Genomic DNA, 14,643 nt, shown 5'->3' with positions numbered 1-14,643 from the left:
AGTGATGGTGTTTCCACTACAATTATCATCTGGCCGACAACAACTTAATTGGGCCTCCCAATGCTGTATGTCAGATCCTCAATTACTCACAGTACTTGCAGATCTATCAAGAGTCAGGACCTTGATAGCAAATGTATTCCTTAAAAAAGAAAATTAATTAATTAAGCTCTACTGTTAGCATGTTAGCTTTCTACTGGCTTTTCTGAGTTATAAAGGCTGATTAATTTACTTCAAGAACCCAGAGCCCTTGGTTGTCTGTCTGTCTCTTCCTACATGCTTCCTCTAGTCATGGCATGTTCTTCCTGGGATACTCACATCTTCAGCTATGTTAGGATGCTGAGCCCATTTGGTGTGTTCCCGCTTTGCCTGGAACGGCTGGGCTGGCCACTCCATCTGGTTGCCAGTTCAAATCAAGTGAATTCAAAAGTGTACAGATATTTCTTGGACCTTGGTGTTCTTTCCTCCTAGTGGAAAGGCTAGGCTAGAAGCTAGGTGTGGAAGACATCTCAGCTATATAGGAGGCCAAGGCAGGAGACTCATGTCAGCTCGGGAACTATATTCAGTCCAAAAAAAGACCTCTTTCCTCAAAAGCAAAAATAAAATGAGGAGACTGTACTACTTGATTTCTGAGAGCCAGAGCACTGTAGTCGGTCAAGGTTCGCATCCTGCCTCTGCCATGGGCAAATTCACTAGCTACTCTGTGACTCCTTTTGCTCATCTATAAAAGATGTGTAGGGGCTATAGAAATGACTCAGGAGGTAAAATCTTACCTAGCAAGCATGAGAACCTAAATTTGATCAACCCAAATGAAAAATTCAGTTGTGGTAGTGTATGCTTGTAGTCCTAGCAATTGGGGAGGCAGAGTCAAATGGATTGCTAGGGTCTCTGGCCAGATAGAGGTGCTACTGGGGTGCTAATCAGTGTACCCTAACAGATGATGTTCAAGAACAAAACCCTAAAGTAGAGAATGCCTGGGAGAATAATACCTGAAGTTGTCCTCTGGGCTCCATAAACACACACACATACATACACACACACACACACACACACACACACAGAGAGAGAGAGAGAGAGAGAGAGAGAGAGAGAGAGAGAGAGAGAGAGAGAGAGAGAGAGAAAGGGGGACCAGTGCATACTGTGGTCCAGACCACCAGGATGTCCCCAGTAAACCAGTACTGCTGTTGGCTGTTGAAGTAAGAAGGCCTTTGATCTGTTAAGTCTCTTCAGCTGGCAGTACTCCACAAGCAAAAGATTTCCACTCACTGGTATAAGCTAAGATCTTGAAATATGGCATTTGGACTCCATTAAACTATCTGAGCCCAGACTATAGATTAGGGGTAGAGCACTTCCCTAACACACAGGAGGCCTTGTTTCCAACCCAAGCATCACAAAAGGAAATTAATTCTTCCTTCTCTGGGGATTTAATTCATCCCTTTAAGAGGACCAAGTTTGAGCAAAAACAGGAGCCTCTCACTTGAGAGTCAGTAGCTGGAGTGTTTACTGAAACTTGGTATCTATTATAAACGCTAAGAGGCAGCTAGTTCTCTTCCTATGTGATCTTCCTCCACCTCAGATAAGTGACACAGAGCCACATCTGCAAGGCAGATGATTGTGTTGTTCCAAAGGCTCCCGTTGAATAATCAGCTCCTGTACCAGCAGTATGTGCTTTAAGGTTTCCAAGAAGAAAGTGAGAAAAGACACTGTGGTCAGTTCTTAGACCATGCTCATCCCTTTCTCACTTACTGAAGACATACCTTCCATTTCTAAAGGAATAGTTCAGTCCCCACTTCTCTGTCCTATTAAGAGTCCTGATGCAGGGGGCTTTGGAGGTGGTTGAGTTTGTGAAGTACTCACCGTGCAAGCAAGACCCAAGTTACATCCCCCCAGTCCACGAACACAGTCATCATGGCAGCTGGGAAGTGGAAACAGGTGGATCCCTTGGCTCACTGGCTAGCCAGCCTAGCCAGCTGGTGCGTTCCAGATTCAGTGAAAGACTCTCAAATAATAATGTGGAAAAAGATTAAGAAAGACATCCAACATTGACTTCTGACCCGCACAGACTGGGCACACATGTGTATATCATTCATTCATGTGTAACAAGCACAGAGAGAGAGAAAGAGAGAGAGAGGGAGGGAGGGAGGGGGGGAGGGAGGAAAGGAGGGAGGGAGGGAGGGAGGAAGAGACCTAAACCAAATAAAGCAGTTCAGAAAATGCCATTCCCAAATATGCTCCCTTGGAATTTCTGGCTTAGGGCATCCAGGACCCATGCATGCATGGTTCTCTCTGAATTTCCCCCACCTGCTCACAAAGATCCTCTGAGTCCTGTCCCAGTAATGACATCAGACAGGAAGGGATGAAGGTCATGTCACTGCAGAAAAAGCTGGGGTCAGACCCTACCTAGGCATAATACGCACAGGTGTTACCTTCTCAGGACCCATAAATCATTTCTTACCCCCTAAGCTGCTTGTAGTCTCCCCCTTTCTCTTGAAAGATAGATGGGCACTTCTTGAGTACCCTGGGTATTCTGGTGCTTTTCCTGCAAGGCTCTGAGGATATTCGTAGTGTATAGTCTTTCCTTCTGTCATTCTTCTACTCTGCTTAGTTCACACCCAGTTACTGACCTCTTAGACAGTAAGAGTTTCTACTGTCCTATACAAAGAAGAAACGAAGAATGACAGTGTGTGCGTGTGTGTGTGTGTGTGTGTGTGTGTGTGTGTGTGTGTGTGTGTGGTGTATTTGTCTGTGCATGTGTGTGTGTCTGTGTGTGTGTTCATGCATGTGTGTGTGTGGTTTCTATGCAAAGATGTTCATGAATATGGAGGCCACAGGACAACATCAGGTGTCATCCCTCAGGCACTTTCCATCTTGTGTTTTGAGACAAGTCTCTCATTAACGTGGGCTAGTCCATTAGACAGGCTGGCTGGTTAGCAAGTCCCAAGGATCTGCCTGTCTGTACTTTCCCAATGGCGAGATCACAAATGCACACTGCCATACCCAACTTTCTTGTATGGATTCTGGAGATTGAACCCAGGGTCATATTCTTGAAAGGCCAGGATTTTACCCACTTCACTACCCACCCAGCCCTTATTACTTTTTCTTATAATAACCAATACTCTTTTTGCTTCACAGACTTTCGAAGGCAACAACAACTATGACACGCCTGAGCTCCGGACATTTTCACCTCTCTCCACACGGTTCGTCAGGATCTACCCTGAGAGAGCCACACACAGCGGGCTTGGGCTGAGAATGGAGCTCCTGGGCTGTGAAGTGGAAGGTAATTGCAGTTCTTGGAGCCCTTTCTCTTTTCTCCTTTCTATTTGCATTCTTGTGCATTTATGCCTCCGATGGTGCTGTGGTAAAACTGCCACTCTCTCCTGGGTGAACTGTGTCTCCATGCCTGGCAGGCAGTGAGATCTGGCAGCTAACCATGCCACAGAGCATCCAACTTTTGCCTTAGTTGTCTGCACTGCCTCCTTTCTTTGACATCTGGGAGATGACAGAGACAGAGAGACAGAGATAGGGAGTGTCTCTGTATATTAGGGAGATGACTCAATTAGTCGGCAAAAACACTTTCCAAACAAAGCATGAAGACCTGAGTTCAATCCTCAGAATCCACATTTAAAAAAAAAAAAAATCTGGGTGGTGCACATTTGTATACATTTGTATTGCTAGCACTGGAGAGGCACACAGATCCATTCCAGGTCAGTGAGAGGCCCCACCTCAAAAATCAAGGTGGATAACAACTGAGAAACAAAAGCCAGGCTTGGCCTCTTGTTTCCACATGTATGTGTACACATGCATACCTGCACAGACAAGAGCATCCACATACAAAAATATTAAGGTGAAACATACATAACAAAAAAATTCATTTCACTTGTTTGCTTTTGAGATTCAAGTCTCACTTTACTCTAAATTGGCCTCAAGTTTGTGATCCTCCTGTCTCAGCGTCCCAAACTATCTTGAGATTATAATGTACCCCACCATTTTAAAATGAATAACTCAGTGATTTTGAGTGTGTCCATGGTTTTCTTGCCTCTACCATCTCTCTTGGGTTCTGAAATATTTCTATTGCGGTTGAGTAAAGTCCTATACCCACTAATGCTGCCTCTCCCTCTGCCCTCTCAAAAGCCCTGGCCAACAACTTTTGACCTAAAAAAGTATGGGTAAAGGGATCACCAAGATGGCTCAGAGAGAAAATTGCTTTTCTTATGCAAGACTGGCAACCTAAATTCAATCCCTGGAGCCTGCTATAGAGGAGAAAATTGACCCATGAAAGTTGACCTCTGATCTCCACATGTACACAGTGGCTCACAGAGTCATCTGTACACGTACACACACACACACACACACACACACACACACACACACACACACACACAAATAAAGTAAAAATTAAAATAAAAATAAATATGTCTAGATGTATGTCCCATCAAAATTTCTGTCTATGCTATTGATTAATGTCCTGTTGCATTTGACAGAGGGATGTCAAAACATCTTGGATTAATTCCTTAGGTTCCTGGGAAGAAAGAAAGTTTGACCTATGCTAAAAGTGTATGATAATGTGGTGAGGTCTTCTGAAGGCCATCCCCTTGTTTCTCAGATTATCATATGAAGGTCACGTGAAGGACAAATTCAGACATCAAATCTTACCAGGGACGGAGGTGCTGAGTGATTTGAGCTGGTTATTGTACCATTTGTTGCTTGATGCAATGGAATTCCCATCTGCCTTAGATCTGGGTATAAATGAGTAACCTTACACCAGCTTTTCCACCTCCATAGAGCCCTTCTCTGGGTTACCTAGAAGAATGGCTGCTGTTGGTGCCCAGATGTTAATCAACTGAGCACATGCTCAAAATTGTTGCAAAGGAGGCTTTTTAATATCACCTTCCTCAGGTTTCAAAGTCATGTGTGTGTTGAGCTACCCAAGCCTAATTACATTCCTGAGCACATGAAATGCCATAGGACGTTCTGTATGCACTATAGGATTTTAGGCTATCAATCACCACACTGCTGAGTAATTTATAGCTACTTTTCTATGTAGATTTAAAATCAGGCCATGCCCACCCTTCCCCTGACCATGGCTTCCAAATCTGTAGTTTTAATCTTCTGACACTATCAATACAGACCAACAGTAACCACACATCAGGGATCAAGCGAACGACAAAGAAGCAGTTAGCAGTCTTGACCAAGTGTAACATGTGCTCATTCGGTGGTGTGCTGAGAAGAGTGGTCCTCTGGGAAACGGGAGGTGGTACCCGGAGGCAGGTGTTCACCCTGATCCTGGAAGGAACTGTGATTTACAGGGTGGGATGAATGGAGGGTTGCAAACACTGAGCCTTGTGGCAGTTTGCCAGTTTCAACTGTGGCGTGAATAAGATAGGGGACCTACAAGCCCTGAACCAGGTTAAAGAAAAATGATCTGGGAAAAGTAATGCTACCGCTTCTGAATGCACATGGCGAGAGGCAGCCTCTCTATGCCTAAGGCCCATTCTTAGGCTAAATCAAATGAGCACCAGGGCCAAGGTTCTAGATGACATTTTAAAGTCTACTGAAAAGAGCCATGAAGGACTCACTATCCTATTTTGCACTCAAGCTTCTTTTTAACAGAAGACTTTCAAACAGGGAAACTGAAGCATAAAAATGAGTCACTTCTTACTTTTTGTAATGGGCCCTAGACGCCACCTTGGACCATTTCCAGTATGAAGTCTCTCCTTGTAAGTGCCATTAGCCATGAGGAAAAGTCAGCAGAAAAGCAGAGACTGCTGGCTGAGGGATGGTAGCTATATGCATGGCCAATTGTTCTGACCCAGGGATGGCAATCAATAGAGCCAGGGGTGTGTGCACATCAGGTAGGAATGTGCATGGATGTACGTTCAGGTGAGTGTGTGCATGTACTCGAGTGTGTGTGTGTGTGTGTGTGTGTGTGTGTGTGTGTGTGTGTAAGCACTGGCTATTAAGGAAAGATGTAATAAGGGCTGGGTAGATGGCACAGAGAGTAAAATGGTTGTCTTTTAAGAATAAGACCCTGAAGCCTGGCGTTGGTGGCACACACCTTTAATCCAAGTACTCAGGAGGCAGAGGCAGGCAGATCTCTGTGAGTTTGAGGTCAGCCTGGTCTATAGAGCTAGTTTCAGGACAGATTCCAAAGCAATACAGAGAAACCCTGTCTCAAAACAAACAAACAAACAAACAAAGAATAAGGCTCTGGGTTCAATTTCAGTGATCCTACCACTGGAAAAGCAGAAATAGGCAGATGCCAAGAACTCACTAGCCCAATAGTTCCCCAAGTCCAGGAGATGCCCAGGACATGTCATCGGTGTGTGGTCATTTCCTGGCCAGTCTTGGGGTCAGGGCTTCAGGGCAGTGGGAACTCAGCTCTGCCTCTACATATCTCTTAGCTCGGTTCACCCCTTAAGCACAGTGACAGTGTCGAGTTCCTCCCAATACAGCAACTGTAATGGGCACATTCCTCCTGGCCAGGGCTGGAGAGGAGCCCCCACACTCCTCCCCATCCTATTCCCAACTTTTCATATGGTTCTCTCACATTAAGGGACTTGACCCTTATCTCTTGTCCTGTAATGTGAAATACAATCCCCAAAACTGTAAAATATTAAACAGATTGCAAAAATGAGTAACAGGCTGAAAAACAAAATGGACTGAACCAAATTTAAAGAACTTCAAAAGCAGTCTTTGATTAATGTTGGCTACTTTTCAACTAAACGCAAAGATATAGGGGGCTCAGACAGGAATGGAATGCAATCCCACTGGAAATCAGACCAGGTAAACTGACCTCAGGCCACAGGGGACAGCACAGCTCACACACCTGCTTGGGACAGAGGGGCCCAAGTGGAGAGTTGCTTAGAGAGAAGAGAAACAGCAACCTGTGAACAAAGAACAATGCCATGCCAAGTGCCAGCTGAAGCTCCTTTGTGACAGCAAACTAGTCAATGCTGAGACCATGATAGAATGTATGGGTGTGGCTTCTTAGTACCTTGGGAAGAAAAGGAAACATGGTCTAATCTCTGTCATGGGGGTTCTTGACTCCAGGGTCATGAACAAATATCCAAGAGACTTAAGAGGTTTTCAGGAAAGAAATGTTTATATAGATAGTCAACTGTGTGTTGACTGCCCCTGCAGCAGAATCTACTCAGCAGGTAGGGATCAATTGCCCAAGCCCAGCAGCCCCTAGTTCATTCTGTAAAGTCCAGGAATGTTTAACGTCCCACAAGTGAGGCAGAACATGTCCCTGGCCTCCATACCATGCTCTAGAGTTTGGTGCACAAGCATTAGCATATCTGAAGCTTTGAGAATGCTTTGCAGAACTGTGAGAAGTAACACTTGGATCTCCTTTCAGCACCCACAGCTGGACCAACCACACCCAACGGGAACCCAGTGGACGAGTGTGATGATGACCAGGCCAACTGCCACAGTGGCACAGGTGATGACTTCCAGCTCACAGGTGCAGAGCCCACCCTCATCCCATCATTGTGCCTTGTCAGTCTGAGTCCTGGTCCTCGGTGTGTGTGTGTGTGTGTGTCATTCATAGTGGTTAGTGGCAGGGTACTGGCAGGGCCACTGGAGAATAGAACTTTGTCACCCCACATGTGGCTTTATTTCCTCATGCCAACTCACATAAACAAATCACCTCTGGTAGCTGCAGCTTTTTTCAGAGCTGAGCCTGTTAAGTTCATCTTCAGACAGCCCCTCCCTCCCCCTGTAATATGTGCACCACCCATCCCCAACCACACAGTGTAAAGCGTTCACTTTCCTTTCCTAATGAGGACAAAATTGTTTTGAGTGGAGACTTTATCCAACAAATTGATTAAATTAGACTTCTAATTTCAATGCAGCTTTTAAGTTAGGATTTTACAAATAATGTTGTATTGAAATTTACTAAGGCGAAATTACCCATGACCACATCAGCCCTGGCTGGCAGGTTCCTTAGATGAGGATACACCAGTGCCTCGGGGTCTATCTGTTGTTATTCTCATACCATCCAAAACCACAAAAGCTATAAAGAACCTTACTTTCCACCCAGAATGGCAGAGGAAATTCAGTAAATATGGAAATGGGATTGCCCACTTGAAAATTGGCCAGGGCACTAAAATCCACACCCTATTTTTGCAAAAAGGTGTCATGGGACCCTTATGTCTGACTGTGACAGAGAAATCTGACACTCATTTTATGTTGTGAATGCATGTGCTTGTGTGTACATGTGCATACATATGCTTATTGTGCATGTACATGTGTGTGTTTGTGTGTGCATGTACATGTGTGTGCCCATGTGCAGGTATACATGTGACCTCTTGTGTGTGCATGTTCATATGTGTGCTTATGTACACATGTACATGTGCGTGCTTGTGAAAGTCAGAGATTGACACTGAATGCCTTCTTCAATTTGTTCCTTCTTATTTTTGGAGACAGTCTCTCACTAAACCAGGAGGACCTCTACCACCACCAGTTTGGCTAGATTGGCTGACCTCCTGGGTTCTAGGGAGTTACCTGTCTCCACCTACCCCACACTAAGGTTACAGATGTGTACTTTGGCTCCTGATTTTGTGTTTAAAAAGCCTGGCTTTGCTTTTTATTGCATCCCATACAAAAATCAACTGCACTGAATTTCAACAGACAAGGACATTCACAGGCCAGAGACCCAAACCCTTCGCTCCAAGACAGATGTGGTTTAACACTTGTGGGTGGAGCCTGGGCACATGGTTGTTTGGGGGTCTGCAGCATTGTGCTGGGCCTTTATGCACAGTTCCATTTGGATAATGTTTACAACGATAACAAATGCCAGGAGGCACCAGGTCACAGAGCACCTGTAGTGTGGTGTGGGTAGTCTACGATGCAGGCAGCCAGTTGATGCCCGGTCTACTGTGGTGGCTGTATTTGGTTTGGGGACTGAGAAGGCAGGCTGGACATGATATCCATCCCAGAACACACACATGGTACAGTCGGGCTTGGGTTTAGTAGCTGTAGAATGACAGGTGAGCATGGATTCAGCTTTGCCCTGGCCATCTTGTGTTGTTCACTGTTGTTCCAAGGTTAAAAGGGGGAAAAAATCAACCCAGAAATTACAGCACAGCTAAATATAATTTTTATATTTAAGTCCCACCCCCCCTTGAAACTGTTGCCGTCCAAATTTCAAAGACAATCACTTACCACATGGCTGTGGTCTGTCGACCAAATCTTATTCGTGAGTAGCCACAAAAAGTTTGTCCAATTAATGCAAAGCCATTTTCCTGTCAGACAACAAGTTCTGTGACCAATATAGAAAACAGAGTTCCATCCCCAAGCCAGGCCCCACACAACCTTTCCAGGGTTGCCTGTGAGCAGCCCACCCTAAGCCCCAGGGTTCTGTGGGCCCCAGTGCAGCCCCAGTGAAGTCCCTCATGAAAAGAAGGCATTTCAATATCACAGTCCACCCTTTTCTGCTGCCCTTTGTGGAGGACTCTTATCCTGATGAGCCCCAGGGTGGTCAGTTAGTATTGATTAGGAACAAAGGTTCAGATTTACTCCCCATATCCGAACAAATGGCCTTCTCATTTTTACATTAGTTCACGACTGAGCCAACTGAAACTGGAGCCTTTGAATGAATAGGGCAAGCCTGTTAGCCTGGAGCAAAGTGCATATGAGGCAAGCCGTGCACCCCAGAAAATGTGTCATTCAGAATGGAAACAGTGACAACCCTTGAGAAGACAAGATTTTGTTTCACCTGCAGTGATGAAATGGTTTCTTTAGTAAAGAGAAAAAATTCTTTCTTAATTTTTTTTTAAGTTGCCATGGCATGAAAGAAAATAGTTATTTTCTTAGGCTAATATATCTCAACAGTTCTAAAACTCTATGCCCATTAGTAAAAATCTCAGGAGCTGGTTGTGCCCAGTCCACAGCCCACCAAGAACACTGACCTTACTCTTTCTCATGCTTAATTTTCATTGGTTATATTGAGTATGTTATATTGGTCAAAATTAAGTGTGTGTGTGTGTGTGTGTGTGAGAGAGAGAGAGAGAGAGAGAGAGAGAGAGAGAGAGAGAGAGAGAGAGAGAGCATGCCAGTGTTTTCCTGGGAAAGGCAGTGCTCACATAACATCATTTTTATGAATCCAGCTAACCACACAGGACCCGAGTACATTCCATCTGTAAAACACTGACCCTCTGAGTTCACACTGGCTTCAAGTAACTTTCTACATACAAAATACATGCCTCCTGGACTCACCCCAGACTATCTATATGTAAAACACACACACACACACACACACACACACACACACACACCCTGAGCTCACCTGATCCGAGTACCTCTAACCCCCTATAGTCAGCATACACTCACATTACCCTTTAGGCTAATTGTGACAGGCATTACGGACTGAACTATAAATTCTGGGTGTCTGGTATTAAAACCGTGGAGGGCGGAGCTCTCTCACTTGAACTCCAGGAGCAGGGCATGTGGAAACGGGGGTGACTTTCTCTTGAGCAGTGCTTATTCCCTCTGCACATGCAGAATCTGCTGGCTTCTTCTCCTGGGGTGACATGTTTAGATGTAGAGGGAAACAAACACCCCAGCCAATGCTGCCACTCACAAATGACTCTGACGTGCAAGTAAACTGTGTGCCGCAGTAGGAACTGGAGACCTTGTGTCGCCATGCTTTCTGATCAAAGCTAAGATTCACCCCTGAAGCTACTGAACTGCAAACCCTTTTAAAAGGCAGTGAGAGGTGAAATTTCACCTTGAGCCATGTGGCCCCAACAGTGGAATTCAGCTTCCAGCCTGTAACAAAACTGACCATGCGTATCAGATATGAGAGTGTGTGTTCACCTTGAATCTCTCTCTCCCCTCAGACTACTGGGGACAGTGTGCTAATGTATTCTGGCCTCCCTCCAATCCTGCCACCAGAAACTCACCTTCTTAACTCTCAGTGTGCATAATCCCTTCTTTCCAGGGCCTGCCTTATTGAAGCCCTGCATATGCAACCTCCTTTAGCACTCTCAGTCAGGGAGTGGGACATGGTAGTGCAAATGGTTAGCTCAGAAACTGCTGCATGTCCTCAGTTCTCTAATGCATGCAGCTCTCTAATGCACACAGCTCTCTAATGCATGCAGCTCTCTAATTCATGCCAGCACATTAATGTGAGTTCTGGTTTGTGGAGCTGTGGGAAAGGACATGCCTGTGTAGACATCGTCACAGATCTGTATGAACCAAGGCTGTTGGGCAGAGCACAGCTGCAGCAACTTACAGCCACATGAAGAGCACCCTGTTAATAAGTTTCTGCCCATTGTGCCTCTACCCAGCGTAAACCAGTGCTTACACTCTGACATAAATATCACTTCCTCGGGACTAGGCAGATGGCTTAGCAAACAGTGTACTTACACAATCCTGAGGCCCTGAGCTGGGATTCTGGGATCAGGTGTAGCTAATCAGTGTGTATCAGTAATCCCTCTGCTAAGGAGGCAGAGACAGGAGCCCCTGGACTCACTGGCCAGTCAATTCAGCCAAATCAGTGAGCTCCAGGATCAGTGGGAGGCTCTGTCTCAGAAATAAGATGGAGAGGTCTGGCAAGGACCTTAAGAGCTTGAATGAAATGTGAGGTTGGATCCCAGCACCCATATCAGGCAACTTACAACTGTCTGTAACTCCAGCTCTAGGGGATGCAGTGTCCTCTGGCTTCCACAAGCACCGACATCCCCATACACACACAGAGGCAGTCAGACATATGTACATTTAAAATACACAGAGTTTAAAATAAAGTAGAGTGCAGAACAACTGAAGATTGTTGACCTCTGGCTTCTTCACACTGTGTGTGTGTGTGTGTGTGTGTGTGTGTTTTGAGTCTGTGAGTGTGTGTGCATCTATGTCTGTGTGTGTGTCTGTGTGTTTATGTGTACACTAACACAGAAGATCCAGTCCCTGCAACCAGAGTCTATGTGGTGATACATTAGAGGAAAATGACTCCCTTAAGCCACTGAGTAAAAAGCAGCACACCACTTGTTTCCCAGGCCCAGTGAGCCAAAGACTCATCTGAAAAGTTCTGGGAAATAATTTATTTCAAGACCTTTTCTCCCAGATATTCTGTTCCCACTAGGTCCCAGAGGGGCTAAGTAGAGAGGAAACTGTAATGAGTAATCAAGGTTATTCTTGTGGTAGGGCAAGTTTGAGAACACTGTCCAGGGGCCTGGGGATGACCCAGTGAAGTGCTTGCTACACGAGAATGAAGAATGGCATGTACTTATAATCCCAGCATTGGGGATGCAGAGACAGGAGGATGGCTAGCCAGCCTAACCTAACCAGCAAGCCCCAGGTCTCAATGACAGACCCCACCTCAATAATCCAAGGCAGGACATCTGATATTAGCCTCTTGCTTCTGTAGAGTACACACATTCATGGGCACCCTCACACACGGGTGTAAGTATGCATGTATCCTCATATGCAAGCACCTCCACCCACACAGACACATAGGCACATATACACAGGCATGCACACGCACACACATATACACACACAGGAAGGAAGAGAGAAAGAGGAAGAAAGAGCCAAGAGTGTTGATGAGTGGGGACGACAGAGCAGTCATGCAGAAGAGAAGTTAAAGTCTGCAAAAGGCCACAGCCCGTTCCCCTGGCAGAGATTTCCAAGGAAGTCCCTGCCGGGCTGAATCAAAGTTGCTGGTATTCACGAAATCATTGTTCAATCCCCAAGTCCCTTGGGATTGTGAAGAAATGTTTATCCCCTTTGCCTTCACATACCTTCCCACCACTTCTCCAAACCATATTCTGAACATCATATTTGTCCTTGGAAAAAATAAACAGCTGTGCCAAAGGAAAGAATTAAAAAGGGGGAGAACCACAGCCATCTACTTTAAACCTTCAGTTTTAAAAATACCTTGTGGGGACTGACCTCATGACTTCCCTGAGGCACACTTCTCAAATGCTGGCAACTGTTTGAGGTTTCAAGGTATAGGTCAAGTTTAATAAGCCAGTGAGGACGGTTAGTGGCCCTGGCCTTTCACTATTGAAGCTGAATGTCACATTTAGCCTTAGAACAAAGTCTCCGACTCCCCATGCCTTCTGGATACTTTAGGAGGAACTGTGCCAGGATAGATGGCACACTTGAAATTTTCTACAAGAGTTCTCAGTACCACCACCACTAAAAGAGAGAGAGAGACCAAGGCATGTGCTAATTAGGCCAATTTAGCTAGTCATTGATGTGTGTGTGTGTGTGTGTATGTGATATTGTACACCACAGATAAGAGACAATGTTTATTTGTTGATTTTAAAAAATCTTTTTAAATGTGTGAGTTTTTGTTTTTGTTAAGTAATGCTATTAGAGCTAGGGCAATGGATCAGTTGGTAAGCACTTTCCCATAGGCCTGGGGACCTGAAACCAGCCCTTAAAGCCCCCACAGGAAAGCTGGGCATGATAGCAACAAGCTTGAAGTCCAGTTAGCCTACCTGGGTGGCACTGTTTCAGAAGAGGTGAGTGACATCGTTGAGCAGGACACCTTAGGCTGCCCTCTGGCATCCACATGCTTATGCCTCTGCACACTCACCCACGTGAACGTGAATCTGCACACACATGTAAACATACAGAACACATGCATAAAAATCAGCATAAAACCGTTTTTATGGTAATGTTGTTTGAATCAGATATTGTGGTAGACCAAGTATCAGTCAAATGTGATTAATCCTGGCAGGAACTAAAGGAAGAATTTTCTGTGGGGAATGTGTAAATATGTGAGCTTGTAACATCACCCACACTGCCACTGTTTTCTTATTTTGGTATGCTACTCCTCTTATTTTTCAGGAGGCACCACTGTCCTGGCCACAGAGAAGCCAACCATTATCGACAGCACCATCCAATCAGGTATCAAAATTTAAGATGTCTAGATTCCATCCACCCCTTCCAATCCCACTCTCAAACAGCATCCCTGAGCTTTCTGATTTCCGATGCTCTAAAGACCTAGGAGAGATGCCCAGGCATCCGGTCTCAAGGAAAGCTGTAAAAGCCACATGCCTTTGGTGCTTGGTAAGCCCCAGTGAGCAAGGTTCCCTTCCTCATCAGTCACTGCTGAATGACAAGTCCCAGCCACCCCCCAGGGAACTGAGCAGCATACTTTGTTTAATTGCAGCACAGCTCTGATGTGGCCTGTGTTTGCAAACTAGGAGAAGGAAATCTCGCAAGCCACAGCCTAACAATTTATTTTCATCACCATTCTGCAAAATCAAGAAGCGCAAAGTTTGTCTGTTGCGCCTGCCACAGAGTTGGCAGTTTTACAACGCTCACAGTGGGTGTGCCACCAGACAAGCTCAGGAAACCAAGGTTTACGCTGTGCCTGGGCAGAGAAGCCCACTTATCCTTAGCTAAGAGGAAACCCAAGGACTCTGCACACCCAACAGTGCGGGTTATCAAAGGCTGCCCTCTTTTGTTTTCTGTTAGTATTCTGTGACATTCTTCCCCACAGACTCCCATGAAGGGAAGCACTTGTATAAGCAACTGAAGTTTTTTTTTTTTTTTTTTTTTTTTTTTTTTTTAAATACTTTGGAGTTAATCATTAGAGGAAGGTGAGAGGGTCAGCCTTCCAGATTCTTCCATTTCCTTTATTGAAGTTCACTCAGCCTTGGCCTCTGCAGTCATTTATTAATGGACCGTGTG

General features: G+C 45.3%; 1 protein-coding gene across 3 annotated transcripts in view; it reads left to right on the top strand.

The window, feature by feature from the left end:
- Nrp1 (neuropilin 1) overlaps positions 1 to 14,643 on the top strand; it is a 149,376-nt gene that overhangs the window by 118,035 nt on the left and 16,698 nt on the right. For 2 of the 3 annotated variants that reach the window (XM_051201626.1, XM_051201624.1), the window contains exons 11-13: positions 3,130 to 3,274; positions 7,355 to 7,459; positions 13,795 to 13,854. In XM_051201626.1, coding sequence (XP_051057583.1) covers positions 3,130 to 3,274; positions 7,355 to 7,459; positions 13,795 to 13,854 — 310 coding nt within the window. The remainder of the gene's footprint in view (positions 1 to 3,129; positions 3,275 to 7,354; positions 7,460 to 13,794; positions 13,855 to 14,643) is intronic. The other variant, XM_051201625.1, reaches the window with a different exon arrangement.

Source organism: Phodopus roborovskii, unplaced genomic scaffold (genome assembly GCF_943737965.1).
Source record: "Phodopus roborovskii unplaced genomic scaffold, PHOROB, whole genome shotgun sequence".
NCBI classification, from domain to species: domain Eukaryota; kingdom Metazoa; phylum Chordata; class Mammalia; order Rodentia; family Cricetidae; genus Phodopus; species Phodopus roborovskii.
The sequence above is the reverse complement of the archived record's forward strand: the minus strand, read 5'-3'. Positions and strand labels throughout refer to the sequence as shown.